Source organism: Podarcis erhardii, assembly GCF_964252035.2.
Source record: "Podarcis erhardii genome assembly, chromosome: 2".
NCBI lineage: Eukaryota > Metazoa > Chordata > Lepidosauria > Squamata > Lacertidae > Podarcis > Podarcis erhardii.
This window is the reverse complement of record NC_138498.1, coordinates 123366514-123384680: the sequence shown is the minus strand read 5'-3', so window position 1 is coordinate 123384680 and position 18167 is coordinate 123366514. Positions and strand designations below refer to the sequence as shown.

General features: G+C 46.3%; 3 protein-coding genes across 3 annotated transcripts in view; 2 read left to right on the top strand and 1 right to left on the bottom strand.

Moving 5' to 3' along the window:
• LOC309336979 (uncharacterized protein) overlaps nucleotides 1-18167 on the bottom strand; it is a 115437-nt gene that overhangs the window by 58584 nt on the left and 38686 nt on the right. The window lies entirely within an intron of this gene.
• Nucleotides 4992-18167, top strand: part of LOC309336889 (uncharacterized protein) — a 51456-nt gene continuing 38280 nt past the window's right edge. Inside the window, exons 1-2 of the mRNA XM_081853368.1 lie at nucleotides 4992-5785; nucleotides 7775-7986. Of these exons, the coding sequence (XP_081709494.1) occupies nucleotides 5727-5785; nucleotides 7775-7986 (271 nt within the window). The 5' untranslated portion in view covers nucleotides 4992-5726. The remainder of the gene's footprint in view (nucleotides 5786-7774; nucleotides 7987-18167) is intronic.
• LOC309336350 (uncharacterized protein) lies at nucleotides 8016-13076 on the top strand (the record flags this gene model as incomplete). The annotated part of the gene is made up of 3 exons (XM_081851972.1): nucleotides 8016-8037; nucleotides 9942-10089; nucleotides 10567-13076. The coding sequence occupies 3 exons, from the start codon at nucleotides 8016-8018 to the stop codon at nucleotides 12329-12331; spliced, it is 1935 nt and encodes a 644-aa protein (XP_081708098.1). The 3' UTR covers nucleotides 12332-13076.

The following is an 18167-nucleotide window of genomic DNA, read 5'->3' as shown; positions in this document are numbered from 1 at the left end:
GGTTCTGGGAGATGGTGGGTCTAGAATGGTTTCTAATGACATGTCAGCCAGGTGTTGCTCTGGCTCTCTCATGATTTCCCAACTTTCCCCCTCATCTGCCTCTGAGCTGTGACTTCCCTCAAACCCCTGTTGTAAATCTATACTGTCTTCTTCCTCTTCCTCCTCCCTGGGAGGGTCAGGATGGAGAGGGGGTCTCCCCCATTCCTCCCTGGCCCTTGGTCATCTTGGTCACCCTCCACCCCATACCTGCCAACTCATCAATATCTACCTTAATATATGGTGCCCAGAACTGGATACGGTATTCCAGGTGTGGTCTGACCAAGGCGGAATAGAGTGGGACTATTACGTCCCTTGATCTGGACACTATACTTCTGTTGAAGCAGACTAAGATTTCACTTTTATAAACTTTATAGAACTGTTTAGAACTTTTACAGCTGCCTGGAATTTCCACAAACTCTATTGGAGAATCACAGGAGGCGGGAGCCATCCATACTCCAGACACCAAGAAGCAATCAGGGTGTGTAGCGCAATCAAAGTGGTGCGGGAACTTTATGGGCCTTGTGTTCAGGACCCTTGTGTTTCTGGGACCCATAGATGGTTGTGGGGACATGCAACAGATGACGCTTATAGAGAGCATGAAACCCACAAAAATGTTTAGCTCCATTGGGCCCTTAATTTTAAATAGGGGGGAGTTTCAGGGAGCATGTGGAAGATTGGGGGAAATCAAAACCCATTCCTCCTGATCAGAATTGATGAGTTGATGACCACTGTAAGCAGATGAAAACATTAGCAGGATTGCAATAAGACTTGTAATGTAGCAATTGCTATGGAGAAAACGGAGTGATGTAAAATATGGACTATTGAACAGTATGCAGTTGAAAACCCAAGAAGGGGAAAGTGAGAAGTCCAAAGATTTGGAGAGATCTTTAAATATAGATATGTATGGCTGTATTGTTATAATCTTATACTTGTAAAATCAAATAAAAACTATTAAAAGAAAAGAATTGATGAGTTGGTTGTGTTGAGTGCTCACAGCCCATCCCAAGCAAAACGTTCAGGTTCATTGGGCCCTTAAACCAAAATGGGGGCTGAAGGGGCCACACAGGTCAGGGGGACTTGAAACCCATTCCTTGTGATCAAGAACAAGAGGAAATTCACATAGGGTGTCCAAGCAACCCACCCCGAAAACAATATTTAGCTTCATCCCTCTCTTATACCAAAATAGGATTTCAGGGGCCACCTGGAAGGTTGGGGCGCTCTAACACATCCCTTGGGATTGCAGGGGGATGAGATGGTTGTGCACAACCTGTCACCCTGAAAAATATGTTTGTGGTGACATTTAAAACTAGCCTGTTTTGGGTGTCCTAAAAGCACTAGTGTGTGGGAAAGAAGGAAGAGCACAGCCACTTTTCATTTGTGATGTAGGCTTTTTGCTCTATCCCTCTCACCGGCTGCAGCTGTTTGGGGAATTGACAAGACAGGGGATATTTTATGCACCAGACTTTTCAGACTCAGTGCGAGAAATTATGAATCTCTGGAGAAATCCCTGGAGAAATCCCCAGGAAAAATAAGTTTATGAGGCGGGGAAGCATCGCCCTGGCAACCTTCTGGAGTCTCTCTGTGCCTTGAGGAGCAGATGCAGAGCTGGAGAAAACATGTTTGCAAGAACACAGAGAAGCAGCTGCCCTGTTTTGACATGGGCCACCCTAGGGTGGAAAGGTCAGCTTGGATTTTAAATAGCAATGCACCTTCGTTGGGGTCAGGACCAATATATTATTTCAGGAAGTGTGCAAATATTTACACGCTCTACATAGAGTACCTTCATCTGGACACTGTGAATTCATGAAACCCACTCCCTTTACAAGATTATTATTATTATTATTATTATTATTATTATTATTATTATTAATTTATGGGGTTTATTTACAGTTTTATACATAGAGGTTTCAAGGGAGTTCACAGAAAAGATCACAACATATATAACCAGAATAAAAACAACAACCCAATAACAACCCCCCCCCCGAAAGGAGCCACATTTTAAAAGGGTATAGGATGTCAGTCAGGTCAACCAAAGGCCTGGTTAAAGGGGAAGGTTTTTGCCCGGTGTCTAAAGGTGTATAATGAAGGCGCCAGGCGAACTTCCCTGGCAAGAGCATTCCACAGACAGGGAGCCACTGCAGAGAAGGCCCCGTTCTCGTGTTGCCGCCCTACGGACCTCTCGAGGAGGAGGCACACGAAGGAGGACCTCACATGATGATCTCAGGGTCCAGGTAGGTTTATATGGGAAGAGGCCGTCCTTGAGGTATTGCAGTCCTGAGATCACACTGACATGCTTGGTTCTCCACATCCTCAAGGCCATCTTCCCCCTTTCCAGACACATTCTTCACTAACTGAACCATCTGAATTATCACAAAAGATTTGTCTCTTTGCGCATTCTCTGAGGTTTACAAAGAACTCCAAGCATTTGCTATCATCCCCACCAAACAGAACTTTATTTCTGCAATACAACACAACTTAAATACAGGCAACTCGCCATTTGCATGGGGGTTCCGTTCTGGGTCATCTTTCATTGCGCTGCTGGTTTTCGTCAGATCACCCACCTCCATAGCTTGGTTCTTGACCTTGCTATGGACCTGTGGTTGGTCGCCCTGGTCGCCCAAGGGGCCTGGTAGGAATTTTTATCCAACTGGCAGATTGGCATCAGCCACTTGGTTTTTCGCCTACCTCTTAGCAAATCGTCACAACTTTTTGGGTATTGGCGGTTAGGCATTGGAATATGTTTGTGTATTGGAGGGCAGGGTGTGGCCATCACCTACCTCTCCACTTTATGGGTATTCCAGTAAAGGAATCTGGCGGTCGTGGATCCTGTCCGACGCCCTTGCTGGTGGCTAGGGCCATGGAATGACCCCCGGTGACATCAGGGGGAGTTTACAGTTGTATTGAATAAGCTTAGTAGCCATGGAATAAGAGAAGAGGTCCTCTGGTGGGATCAGGAATGGAAGTTAAAGGAAGCACAAAATAGTATTAAGTGGATAGTCCTCCAAATGGGGGGCTGTGGTGCCACATGTTCTTGACCAAAAGCTCACAAGAACAATCTGGCCACATCATTTTTCGCCAACTAGAGATTCTGCACCAGACCCAAGGGCAGCCCCAGAAAGAGTGCAGTGCAGCAGTCCAGCTCCAAGTTCCCCAATGCATGGGCTCCAGTGGTCCGGCTATTCCTGTTCACAAACAGCCCTAGAGGACACGTGGCTCCCTAGTGACAAAGGCGTATCTAAGAGTACCCCAAACTATGCACTTGCTACATACATAGGCTTAGGATCCAAGGCCATTTCTGTTCTCATCCTGAAGCAAAGTTCTTAACGAGAGGTAATATTTCTGGGTTAGCGGCTCCTCCTGGCAGTGGCGTAGCGTGGGGGGTGCAGGGGGGGCCAGCCGCACCGGGCGCAACATCTGGGGGGGCGCACTCGCCGCCTCCAGAGTCGCCGAAGAGCCTCGGGGCTCAGCTCCTTTGGGAGGAGGGGTCGGGCTGGGCAACCAGGGGGAGCAGCAGGCGCCAGCAAGGAGGTCCGGAGCCGGAGCCTGGCCAGGATCGCGCGCGGGACGGGGCGCAAGAGGGAGGGGAGAGGCGAGCCTGTCCCCCCCGCGAGGACTGCTGCGAAGAGGCGGGAGGGAGAGGAGGCCCCTTGGGAGGAGCGGGCAGGTGCTGGGGCGGCAGCGCCGGGCAGGGGCCGAGGGGTGGGCGCCCCCCTGCGCGGGCATCGCCTCGCCGCCGCCGCGGGCTAGGCTGGGCCGCCGGCCGAGGGTAAGCGCCAAACAAGGCCAGGATCCAGGCCCGCCCCGCTCTCCTTATTTGGCGCCCGTTTCCGGCTCCCGGGTGGCCTCCTCCCACCCGCTCTCGCTACCAGTGGAAAGAGAGACGGAGGCGCAGCGGAACCCACAGCCTTGGCAGGTGCCGCCCGCCCGGCCGGGGGAGGGGAGCGCGGAGGAGCCCCGCGGGGCCTGGGCCCGGCCAGCCGAGCCTCCCGAATTGCGCCCCGCAGCCAGGATCTTGTGGCGAGGAAGGAGCCCAGTCTGCGCCCTCCTTCCCCACAGAGCTGCAGAGGGAAATCCAGGTTCTCCTGCTAGTTTCTCTTCTTCTCTCCCCCCCACTGCGTTGCAACCGTGCCCCCCCTCTCGGTGCACATAGCACGATTGCAATCTCTCTCCCCCCCCCAAGTTAAACTAATGGATCAAGCCAGTGCCAAAGATTTGTAGAACTGTGAATACCCCAGCCCAGGCAGCAGCCAGAAGCTGGCAGCGGCGGCAGGTTAGGGGTTAGGGGCGCAAATTACTTGCCTTGCCCCGGGTTAGGGGGCGCAAATTACTTGCCTTGCCCCGGGTGCTGACAACCCACGCTACGCCGCTGCCTCCTGGGCTCCTGCCTTGGGGGAGGAGAGAGCGGGGCTCCGCTTGGGCTCGGCTTGCCAAGGGTTAAAAGGCACAGAGCTGGGTTTCTAGAGAGGACGGGAAGGGGAGGCGAGGGGGGGGCAAGGTCCTCCCGGGCAAAGCCCCTCCCTCGCCATTCCCGCCTGCAAGCGGAGGGGCTGCTTCCGCCTCCCCCCCTCTCTCTCTTGCCAGAGCTGCCTGGGGGTGAGGCTGGTGCAATGGGGAGAAGGGGCTGCGGGGGAGGATGCGGGGGGGGGGGCTGGCCAGATCAGGCCTGGGGGGCGCCAGATGGGGGGGAGGGGGTCTTGGAGGGGGGAGCCTGCAGAGAGAGCCCTGGGGTCTCGAGAAAGAGAGGAGGAGGAGGAGGAGGAGGAGGAGGAGGAGGAAGGGGGGTCTTCCTCTTGGCCAGCATCGCTACTGTGTCTTTTCTCCAAGCAGAAACTGCTACATTTTTAGCAGGGCGATGAGAGCCAGATCTCTTATGATTGGATCGCTTTTCTAACGTAGCTCAGCTTTTTTCTTTCATTAATCAGTTTGGCCGTTTATACTGAGGTCAGCCTCCAGGACGTACTTTGTATACCAAACTATATAGGAAACTATATCTGGTCTAGGGAACTATGCTCCACAAATAACCCAGAGATGCATTTTCAATAAAAGCACACATTCTGCTCATGTAAAAACACCAGGCAGGTTTGGAGTACATTGTCAGGAGCAGGGCGAGGCAAACTGAGGCCCGGGGGCCGGATGCGGCCCAATCGCCTTCTAAATCCGGCCCACAGACGGTCCAGGAATAAGCCTGGTTTTTCCATGATTAGAATACAGTGGTACCTTGGGTTAAGTACTTAATTCGTTCCGGAGGTCCATTCTTAACCTGAAACTGTTCTTAACCTGAAGGACCTCATTAGCTAATAATAATAATGGGGCCTCCCGCTGCTGCCGTGCCGCCGGAGCACGATTTCTGTTCTCATCCTGAAGCAAAGTTCTTAACCTGAGGTACTATTTCTGGGTTAGCGCAGTCTGTAACCAGAAGCATTTGTAACCTGAAGCGTATGTAATCTGAGGTACCACTGTATGTCCTTTTATTTAAAATGCATCTCTGGGTTATTTGTGGGGCATAGGAATTCGTTCATTTTTTTCTCTCTTCAAAATATAGCCCGGCCCACCACATGGTCTGAGGGATGGTGGACCAGCCCATGGCTGAAAAAGGTTGCTGACCCCTGGTCTATAGCTCTCCTTCTGGAGCCAGAGAGGATAGTCACTTTCCAGGGCACCATTTAAGATGTAGAGGTTTAGCCTGAATGCTGTTTGAGCCAAGCAGATGCCTGCAAAGTTTGATTTCTGATCTTTGGAACAACGGGTGAGGAGGAATCCACTGGCTTCACGGTTGGGAGGAGACCATTTGTGCTGTGCAAAAAGGGCATGATAATAAGGGCCCAATCTGGCATTGAGATCCCCTCCTAAAACTACAGATGCCTTTGGGTTCAGCAAAATAAGGTCAGTGGTATAAATTTCCCTTTCAACCCACAAGCCTCTGATCTGAGATTTCTGCCTCATTGGGGTCACATCAGCGTTAATTACCAACAGGGCCTGGTGGCTGAATTGGATTAACACTGCCCTGGCTTATGACTTGAATGAGGGGAGAGGGCTTGAAATGGCACGTAGGGTAGTGGGGACTAGGACCCCCAGGCCCCCTCTCACTCTTCCACGCTTTACCCCTAGATCTGCCCCAGTTGAGAATGAATGAAATCCGTTGAGTAACAGCTCAACTACTGGTATACAAGGAATATTCAGAAGAGTCACTCTCTGCATCACTTCCACTATTATTAGTAAAGTACTAGGGTGACCCTGCTGGGAGTACAAGATTCCCGATGGCTTCGCTCACAAGGGTCATAGGAACGTGCAAGCCCACTCACCACATCAAGGTGTTGACCCAGCGAGTGAGAAGTACATTTTTCCTAATTTAACCAGGGTGTCAAATACCACCTATACACCATTTTCACGTAGTTCTCTTTCAGTAAAGTACATGCAGAAAATTTCAAATCAATAATAATAATAATAATAATAATAATAATAATAATAATAATAATTCATTATTTATATTCCGCCCATCTGGATGGGTTTCCCCATCCACTCTGGGCGGCTTCCAACAGAATATTAAATTACAGAATGATGGGGGTGGAGACGCTCCTTCAGGTATACTGGGCCGAGGCCGTTTGGGGCTTTAAAGGTCAGCACCAACACTTTGAATTGTGCTCGGAAACATACTGGGAGCCAGTGTAGGTCTTTCAAGACCGGTGTTAGGTGGTCCCGGTGGCCTAACTTGCAAATCTAACGTCCAAAGCCTTTTCCAGTCCGTCATTAATATATTATGGTCCACATCTTTCGCCAATTTTATCATAATGCAATTTACCTGGTCCTCTTTAGTGTCCTATTCCAAAAGCAGATCGTTCATTTTTGACAGCAGTTTTGTACTACCTTCTACTATTCCTCTCTGAAATCTTGACACTTGATAACTAAATCCTTTCTTTTCATGATTTTTAAAAGTTTCATTTAGTTGTAAATATTGTAACCAGTCTATTACATTTTCTCTTACTTCTTCGAAGTCCTTTAATTTTAATTGGTTGTCAGTTTCTGTTAACAGCTCTTTATGTGTTGGCCAATTTATCCTCATATGTACTTTTTCAAAAATATTGCTTCTAATGGGGAAAGTCACCATGCTGTTTTCTTTTCAAATAAATCTTTATATTTCCCCCCAAACTTTGAGAATTGAGTTTCTTATTATGACTATGAAAGCTTTCGTGAACTTTTGCCTTATGATACCATAGATAAGCATGCCTGGGGTTGCAGTCTTCAGGCTTGGGGACAAGATGGTGCCTGGTTTTTGCACCAAGTTCTATCCATAAGCCCCACTGAGTTCAATGGGATCTATTCTCAGGTCACTAGTGAGCAGACCATGCCGGCCTTACAAAGTGGGGAGAGGAGTAAACAGAGGAAATTGGAACCACTGGAAAGGTTTATAAATGGGGTTTCTGTTGGGAAGGGGCTGCCCCATTTGTGCTTTTCCAGGGGCAGGAGAATCCAGTGAGAGCCAGTGTGGTGTAGTGGTTAAGAGCGGTAGACTCGTAATCTGGTGAACCGGGTTCGCGTCTCCGCTCCTCCACATGCAGCTGCTGGGTGACCTTGGGCCAGTCACACTTCTCTGAAGTATCTCAGCCCCACTCAGCTCACAGAGTGTTTGTTGTGGGGGAGGAAGGCAAGGAGAATGTTAGCCGCTTTGAGACTCCTTCGGGTAGTGATAAAGCGGGATATCAAATCCAAACTCTTCTTCTCTTCTTCTTCCCTGCAGGGTCTTTGAGGCTCCCTTTGCTTCTTCCTCTCTCCTGGGACCCTGCAGCTTGTTTTGGCTCCTTGACTCTTCAGGAAGGATGAAAGGGATGGATCCTGCAAAGCTAGCGAGGATGGAAGGGGGAAGATGGATGGTTGACCTGGTCAGGTTGCCTCCTACATCTCTCCTCACAGCCTCTGAGCGTTCCTCTCTAGGGCTCTCAGAGAGATCTGGTGAGTTCCAGGGGAGTGGAGATGGCGACATGGAGGGATGGAGCCAGAGAGGTATTGGGGCTTGCTCAGCCTGGGGGTGGGGGGAGGCAGGCAGGCGGGTGGAGATTGAGAAGGTGAGAACCTCTTTTGGCTCCACCACCTGCCTGCCTGCGCCTTTGCTATCTGCAGGCAATTTGAGCTAGGAATACATCACAGCTCCCCGGCCACCACAATGTATCGGCAGCTCAAAATGTCTAATGCCAGTGCCGTGACCTGAATGCCCTACCAGTGTCAAAAAACTTACTGCTCCATCACACAGCAGTAGAAGCAACAAACTCTGCGTAAGGAAGTCAAGGAGGAGAATCGTGGGATCATGGACCCTCTCGGTAAAGCTCCCCGTTGGATCATAAGATCAGTTTTGAAATTCCATACATACCTCTATGTGCTGAACCTCCACTGTTTGGATGGAGACCAACAGCATCTGGGATTCTCACATCCACACCGTGAACCCTGAATAGAAGGAGATCAACTGTGAATGTTCTTTGTCTAGTCATGCCTTTTTAAACAATGACCAGGTTTGTCTGAACTGCCCAGTAACTTCAATGTGTTCCTCTGCTAATTCAGAGTGTTAAATTTGGATATGAAAACGTCAAATTTCCCCCCAAGAGATCCTAGAATATAGCTCCCTTTCTGTTCTTCAGACATAGAATATTCTGCCAGCTTTAACTTTTCAATGATAGTTAAAATTCTGTCACATGACTCTGGTAATCTTTCTTTTCTTCATGTCTTAGACCAAAAAAGTTTCTTATTAAATTGCAATGACATCTTCTAAATTTATAAACTTTCTCTAAATTGTGAAGAATTTCTCTGGCAGTAAGACATCTGCCTCAATACACTGTATCACTTCAAATCTGTATAACACTATTCTCATTCTCCTATTCCACTGTGTAAAATCTCTTCTATGCATCCTAAAAAATTCTTTCTACTTTTCAATCTGCCTTTAAAATTTGTTTCTGAGAGGATAATTAAGAGTGCACTGGCAAAGTGGTCAAAATGTTAATGTCAGTTTTTGAGGTAAAACGTGTCACTTTACAACTCTGCACCTGTCTTTCTGGATTATTCGTGGTTTTCTGGATTTTGTGGACCCCAAACCCATTTTCTGTGGTATTTATATGTGTGGAGGTTGTTTGACCCTTGAAAAACATAGCTTTTTTTCTTCTACAAAAGGCTCCACAAGATTCTCTGTTTAGAGTTTATACAGAACACATTACATTACTTGATATACTAAAACATGTTTACATGTGCTTATATCTAATAGATCTATATATCTATTCTTTACTGATTTAGATTATTTCTACATTTATCCTATTCATTATTCAAGACAATAAGCTACACTCAAAAAACCAAAATAGTTCAACATCAAATAATACTGCTACATTAGGTATGAAGAGTGAATTACAAGTGCTTCTATCTATATGAGACTTTACAGACTTTTTCTGAGGCCCATAGCAGCATAAAACAGGCAGCAGGTGCTCTCACAGAAAACCTCTCTCTCACTCGACAGTTGAGAACAGACTTAACTGAAAAAACGGCCTTCTGGAGTGACAGTCAGCCTTTCCATAGCAACTTGGAGGCAACATTCACACACCGAGTTGCTAGGGAAGTTGAGGTAATTTCTGTCCGGTTTGGGTTTCTGTTTTAGCCTCTGCCCGTTTTTTAAAGAGAAGACCAATGTTAAGTTGTAGTGGATTTCATGATTGTGGCAACAAAAATCCGTCCTAGAAAAGAGCCAGACTTTCTGAACCTCTGGTTCTCAAAAATATGTCTGTGAATGATGGTCGACAAAGGCCATGACCTCTGTAGAAAGACCTCACATCTTCTGTTCTTCCTCTTTCACAAATGTTCATTAGCATTGTTCCATGATTGGGGGCTCCATTTCTTCCTGAGGATCTAATTAGTTTCTGTCTTTTTTGTAGGTGGTGATGAATTGGAAATGCAGAATGGGGGAGACCATGACAAAATCTGCACAGTGGAGAAGCCATATCAAAATTGGGAGTATGGAGAGAGCTCCAGTCAGAGTTCCTGTTCCCATCAAAGAACTCACAGTGGGAAGAAAGGCTATCAGTGCTCAGAATGTGGGAAGAGCTTCAGTCGGAGCACCCATCTCACTTCTCATCACAGAATTCATACAAGAGAGAAACCCTATCAGTGCTTGGAATGTGGGAAGAGGTTTCGTGAGAGGGGAAAACTCGCTTCTCATCGAAGAATTCATACAGGTGAGAAACCCTATCAGTGCTTGGAATGTGGAAAGAGGTTTCGTCAGAGTGGGGTTCTCACTTCCCACAAAAGAATTCATACTGGAGAGAAACCCTATCAGTGCTTGGAATGTGGAAAGAGCTTCAGTCAGGGGAGCAGTCTCGCTTCCCACCAAAGAATTCATACAGGGGTGAAACCCCATCAGTGCTTGGAATGTGGAAAGAGTTTTCGTCTGAGTGGGGATTTCACTTCCCATCAAAGAATCCATACAGGGGAGAAACCCTATCAATGCTTTGAATGTGGGAAGAGCTTCAGTCGGAAGGACAGTCTCGCTTCCCATCACAGAATTCATACAGGGGAGAAACCCTTTGAATGTGGAAAGAGCTTAAGTCACAGCACCCATCTCACTTCCCACAAAAGAATTCATACAGGAGAGAAACCCTATCAGTGCTTGGAATGTGGAAAGAGCTTCAGTCAGAGCACCCATCTCATGTCCCATCAAATAATTCATACAGGGGAGAAACCCTATCAGTGCTTTGAATGTGGAAAGAGCTTCAGTCACAGCACCCATCTCACTTCCCACAAAAGAATTCATACTGGAGAGAAACCCTATCAGTGCGTGGAATGTGGAAAGAGCTTCAGTTGGAAGGACAGTCTCACTTCCCACCAAAGAATTCATATAGGGGAGAAACCCTATCAGTGCTTGGAATGTGGAAAGAGCTTCAGTCACAGGCAGGGTCTCACTTCCCATCAAAGAATTCATACAGGGGTGAAACCCCATCAGTGCTTGGAATGTGGAAAGAACTTCAGTCAGAGGAGCAGTCTCGCTTCCCATCAAAGAATTCATACAGGGGAGAAACCCTATCAGTGCTTGGAATGTGGAAATAGCTTCAGTCAGAGGAGCAGTCTCGCTTCCCACCAAATAATTCATACAGGGGTGAAACCCCATCAGTGCTTGGAATGTGGAAAGGGCTTCAGTCACAGGCAGAGTCTCGCTTCCCATCAAAGAATCCATACAGGGGAGAAACCCTATCAATGCTTGGAATGTGGGAAGAGCTTCAGTCGGAAGGACAGTCTCGCTTCCCATCACAGAATTCATACAGGGGAGAAACCCTATCAGTGCTTTGAATGTGGAAAGAGCTTCAGTTACAGCACCCATCTCACTTCCCACAAAAGAATTCATACAGGAGAGAAACCCTATCAGTGCTTGGAATGTGGAAAGAGCTTCAGTCAGAGCACCCATCTCATGTCCCATCAAATAATTCATACAGGGGAGAAACCCTATCAGTGCTTGGAATGTGGAAAGAGCTTTTGTCAGAGTGGGGGTCTCACTTCCCACAAAAGAATTCATACTGGAGAGAAACCCTATCAGTGCGTGGAATGTGGAAAGAGCTTCAGTCGGAAGGACAGTCTCACTTCCCACCAAAGAATTCATATAGGGGAGAAACCCTATCAGTGCTTGGAATGTGGAAAGAGCTTCAGTCACAGGCAGGGTCTCACTTCCCATCAAAAAATTCATACAGGGGTGAAACCCCATCAGTGCTTGGAATGTGGAAAGAACTTTAGTCAGAGGAGCAGGCTCGCTTCCCATCAAAGAATTCATACAGCGGAGAAACCCTATCAGTGCTTAGAATGTGGAAATAGCTTCAGTCAGAAGAGCAGTCTCGCTTCCCACCAAATAATTCATACAGGGGTGAAACCCCATCAGTGCTTTGAATGTGGAAAGAGCTTCAGTCACAGCACCCATCTCACATCCCACAAAAGAATTCATACAGGAGAGAAACCCTATCAATGCTTGGAATGTGGAAAGAGTTTTCGTCTGAGTGGGGATTTCACTTCCCATCAAAGAATTCATACAGGGGAGAAACCCTATCAGTGCTTTGAATGTGGGAAGAGCTTCAGTCGGAAGGACAGTCTCGCTTCCCATCATAGAATTCATACAGGGGAGAAACCTATCAGTGCTTTGAATGTGGAAAGAGCTTCAGTCACAGGCAGGGTCTCACTTCCCACAAAAGAATTCATACTGGAGAGAAACCCTATCAGTGCGTGGAATGTGGAAAGAGCTTCAGTCGGAAGGACAGTCTCACTTCCCACCAAAGAATTCATATAGGGGAGAAACCCCATCAGTGCTTGGAATGTGGAAAGAGTTTTCGTGTGAGTGGGGATCTCACTTCCCACCGAAGAATCCATACAGGGGAGAAACCGTATCAGTGCTTGGAATGTGGGAAGAGCTTCAGTCAGAGGAGCAGTCTCACTTCCCATGAAAGAATTCATACAGGGGAGAAACCATATCAATGCTTGGAATGTGGGAAGAGCTTCAGAAAGAGGGCAGGTCTCACCCGCCATCAAAGAACTCATACAGTGGTACCTTAGGTTAAGAACTTAATTAGTTCTGGAGGTCGATTCTTAACCTGAAACTTTTTTTTTCTTTCAAAAATTTTATTAGTTTTTATAATATCAACGACAAACAAAAACATAAAACAAACAAAGCATAACAAACATAAATCATAACCTTATTGAAAATAACAGTTATTTACTTTGTAAAACGACTTCCTAGTTTCCCCTTAGTTGAATTTCATTGCATATCCTTATAACGGTTTTCCAAATCCCAATTTTAATACCCTTTAAATTAAACATTAACATCTTAAAATCTTCTCCTTCTTGTATTAAACATATTATTTTATCAGTTAACATAAATACAATCCTAAGCCCATTAAGTTTCTGGACGCTATTTCCAGTTATTTTAGCTTAACAAATTTAGCTAAATCATTAAATTTCTTCCATTCTTCATGGTGTTCCTCCTCCTTCTGGTCGTGGACGGCTAGCTCCATAAAATCCATCATCTTCATCTGCCATTCTTCTACTCTTGGTAATTCTTGAGTTTTCCACTTTTTAGCTAACAAAATACAAGCCGCAGTTGTGGCATACAAAAATAGATTAACATCTTTCTTGGTCAAGAACTACCTACTCTGGAAGAATGGCAGACCAAGGTGACTGAATTTATGGGATTGGCAGAGATGACCAGCAGAATTCGTGACCAGAGGAGAGAGACAGTGGAAGAGGACTGGAAAAAATTTAAAATTTATCTTAAAAATTGTTGTAAAATTTCGGAATGTTAAGATGTCAAGGGATTTGATATAAAGAATTACAGCTGTTAAAATCTAAGCTTAAGAAAATTTTAAAGAGAATTAAATATAAAAATGGATGAAGGATTGCTAAAAAATTTTAAAACAAGGATGCAGTGAAGGGGAGGTATGGGGAAGTCGTGCTATGTTTGTTTGTATTTTGTTTATGTTGTAAAATTAATAAAAATTATTTTTTTTAAAAAAAAAAAACATGGTGCCTCCCACTGCTGCCACGCTGCTCCCTCGCAATTTCTGTTCTCACCCTGAAGCAAAGTTCTTAACCCGAGGTACTATTTCTGGGTTAGCGGAGTCTGTAACCTGAAGCGTCTGTAACCTGAGGTAACACTGTACAGGGCATGAAGCATATTAGAAATGTGGAAAGAGCTTCTCTTCCAAGATGCTCCTAGCTTCCCATGAAGAATTTCATGTGATTGAGCAGGTGGTTGCTGAAGAGCTCCAGGGATGCCTGGTTGTGCTGGTCGATGATCTTCGGCACGCTAGGGACAAAGGTGAAAGCTGTTTCCTGGTTCTGCTGGAGCTCTCAGTGGCCTTTGACACCATCGACCACGACATCCTTCTGGACCGTCTAGAGGAGCTGGGAGCTGAGGGTTATACAGTGGTTCCACTCCTTCCTCCTGGGCCGTGTTCAGAAAGTGGGGGGGGGGGTGAGTGTTCAGACCCCTGGGCTCTCACATGTGGGGTGCCTCAGGGTTCCATCCTCTCCCTCATGCTTTTTAACATCTACATGAAGCTCCTGGGAGAGATCATCAGGGGGTTTGGGCTGGGTGTTCATCAGTATGCGGATGATACCCTGGTCTAACTCTCTTTTAAATCGGAACCAGTGAAAGCGGTGAAGGTCATGTGTGAGTGTCTGGAGGCATTTGGAGGATAGATGGCAGGTAATTGATTGTGGTTGAATCCTGACAAGACAGAAGTGCTGTTCTTGGGTGACAGGGGGCAGGCTGGTGTTGAGAACTTGCTTGGGCTACTGCAACACATTCTATGTGGGGCTCCCTTTGAAGGTGACCTGGAAACTACAACTAATCCAGAAAGGGGTTATCTTTGAAGAGAGCACATAACACCGGTCTTGAAAGACCTACATTGGCTCCCAGTACGTTTCTGGACACGATTCAGTGTTGGTGCTCATCTTTAAAGCCCTTAACCGCCTTGGCCCAGTATACCTGAAGGAGTGTCTCCACCCCCAGCCCTATGTCTGTACACTGAGGTCCAACTCCCAGGGTCTTCTGCTGGCTCCCTCACTGCGAGAAGTGAAATTACAGGGCCTTCTCGGTAGTGGCACCCACCCTGTGGAATGCCCTCCTACCAGATGTCAAAGAAATAAACAACTGTCTGACTTTGAGAAGACATCTCGAGGGAGCCCTGTTTAGGGAAGCTTTTAATATGTGATGAATTATTGTATTTTAAAAATTTGCTGGAAGCCACCCAGAGTGGTTGGAGAAACCCAGCCAGATGGATGGGGTATAAATAAACTATTGCTATTGTTATTGTTTTAAGCACTTTCCCATGCAATATGATAATCCACATCCATCTGAAATTCAGGAGCAGTTGGACAATCCCCAGATTCTGGGGATCTCCATTTGGGGCCATCTGGTAGAAAAAGGGGATCTGGGTTTTATCCTGAATAGTAGGAACAGTGTATCCATAACTTGCCCAGGACGCAAAGGGAGAGGTGAGTGCTTTGCTGTGGTTCCAGGACAAATCTCAGACAGTTGACCAACTACAGTCCCACACACACGCACACAAAGAACAAGACAAAATGCTGTCCGTGTAGAATGGGAGGAGGTCTTCCAGGAATGCCTCCAGACTCTCAATATTTTGTGGGACTGATTCACATCCCAGAGTATTAGACTAGGGACTCAGCTACGTTACTCAAAAAACAGTGTTTTGAATGCATTATAAACACGCAACATGGTTTTTTAAAAGCAGTGGTGGGGTGTCATAGGGCATCTGACACCATTGTTGAGTGTTCCTGGTTCCAGGTTCCATCCCACCCTCACCTTTGGGAGAGTCCAAAAAGGAAAGAATGAAAAGCCCATGGCAGAGGCACAACTCCGTCTTAACACCAAACCAGCCATACCTGTGGGATTTTGTAGATGCTTGACACAGGTGACATATGTCTAGAAATATCAGGTTCAGCATCTTCAAGAACAGCCAACAGGTTATTCCTCTTCCCACAGTCATAGTTTGGAATGTCTGCGTGTCCAGTAGAGAGCAGGTCTAGCAGGGCATCAGAAGTCATCCTTGCATTAGAATAATGGTGACGTTGGGTAAGAGCCTGGGGTCCTGATTGATTTCACAAATGGCAGCCATGAAGGACAGGACATTCCAGAATTTCCCACGATAGCCACTGGAATGGAAAAGTGCCCTACATTGAATGAAAACGTTTCTAATCCTTGCTGTATCTAAACTCTCAGCTGTTTCTAGCACAGAAAAGAAAACGAGTCCACCCTGAGATGCTCAAATACCTTCCATTAGCGACCTGTAGGAGAGAGGAAAGGCCCATCAGCCTCACTGAAGGTGGACTGACACCATAGTGAAACTGTGACCACAACTTTCACCATCATGAACATTTCATGAGATTGAGTTTCAGCTGCGTTTACGATCAGCTGCAATATTTACCCCCTTGTAGGTTTGGATTTTTAAATGCCACTTTCCACAATCATAACATTCTCAATTGCAGCATACTCATTTTCAGTCAGGACTTCAGCATCAGCTGCTGCTGCACCTTCAACTGAGAAGCACCTAAGTTCATGGTCCTGGCCTATGGGGGCAACTGGAACCTATGAAATCAGAGTGTGCCTCCAGACAGTCAATATTTTGCAGGAAGGATTCAAGCAGTTGGTCCCTTACCTTTCCCGCCCCGACCTGGCCACAGTGATCCATGCGACGGCCACCTCCAGGCTTGACTACAGTAATTTGTTCTATGCGGGGCTGCCCTTGAAGCTGTTCCAGAAACTCCAGCGGGTGCAGAATGCTTCAGTGAGGCTCCTCACGGGGTCTCTGCCATGGGAGCATATTCACCCAGTGCTTTTCCAGCTGCACTGGCTCCCGGTGGAGTACAGGGTCAGATTTAAGGTGCTGGTTTTGAACCTTAAAGCCCTTCATGGCCTAGGACCCTCGTACCTATGGGACTGCCTCTCACAGTATGGCCCACGGAGGACCTTAAGGTGCATAAATAGCAACACCCTAGAGGTCCCAAGCCCTAAGGAAGTTAGATTAGGCTCAACCAGAGCCAGGGCTTTTTCAACACTGCCTCTGGCCTGGTGGAAAGCTCTGTCTCATGAGACCAGTGCCCTGCAGGATCCGATTTCTTTCCGCAGGGCGTGTAAGACAGAGTTCTTCCGCCTGGCCTTTGGCTTGGATTCAATTTGATTCCCTCCCCCTCTTTTCTTCCCCTTTCTCCTCCTGTGATGAGGCTGCATTTTAAGGTTTTATGGTTTTAATGTTGTATTTTAATCTTGTTTTTAAGTTGTATTCATTCAACTTGTTTTTATTATTGCTTGTTAGCTGCCCTGAGCTATTATTGCTTGTTAGCTGCCAAAAAAGTTGAAAAACATCTTCATGTATGCGACAACGGCCGCGAGAGTGCTGGTAGCACAAGGATGGAAGACTGAAGAAATCCCAACTAAAGAATTATGGCAAGAAAAATTGATGGATTATGCAGAACTGGCAAAATTGACTCATAAGCTACGGGACAAGGATAACTGTGATTTTAAGGATGAATGGGAACCTTTCACAAAGTATTTGAAGACGCAGCAAAGCGAACTGGACTCTTTGGCAGGTTTTGAATAAACATCCACAATCTTTTTTTAAAAAAAATTTTACTGATAAGAATTAGATAAACAGTTGGAGGATCTATACAACTCTGTAAGATGCAGAAAATAGCATTATTGGAGAAACCAAAGACTGGAACTGAGGGAAGTCGGGGGGTGGGGTGGAGGTATGGGTTTTGTGGGGGGAGGAAAAATGGGGGGGGAATAAGGATATGTTTTTGGAAAATATGTTTTGTTATAAGTTTGAATAAAAAAAATTTATTCCCTCCCTCCCTCTTTCTTTTTCCTTTCTCCTCCTGTGATGAGGCTGCATTTTAAGGTTTTAAGGTTTTAATGTTGTATTTAATCTTGTTTTTAAGTTGTATTCATTCAACTTGTTTATATTATTGCTTGTTAGCAATAGAAATAAATTTATTATTATTATTATTATTATTATTATTATTATTATTATTATTATTTTAAAAAAGCACCACATAATCAAGTAAATCAGGATGGATGCTGAATCAGCAGGGTGTCTGGAGAAGCCTTGAATCAGGTGGAGAGCATTATTGTTTGTTTGCTTGAATTATTCATTGACTGAATCAGAAGCAGGATGTCACCTCACGTTCCTCTCAAAAATGGGGTCCATTTTAGTGGACCCAAAGGAGAACTTTGGAGAAATCCCTTGAGTTTTCATGAGAAGGAAAGGTAAGGGGAAGGGGGAAGAGTGATGTTGTGTCAGGCGTGGAGAGTTGGCTGCTCTAAATCCTCCTTCCGACTTCCGTAGCATTTTAGGTGCCAATGGGAAGTTCCTCCCTCCCACTGACTTCTTTGCTCTCTGATATGTTCAGACCTCCGAGTCTGTGATGAGGGGGGTTCCCCACACTCTCAAGTGACATCTGAACTAGCTGCCCCCCTCCTTTCGGGTTCCCTTGTCATTATCTCGTACCTAGGCAACTCCTCCCTCAGCTGTTCAGCTTCTGTCTCTCTCTGAACACACTGTGGACTGTCGGACTTGTGTTCGACCGAGCGACTCTTCCGGTCGAGT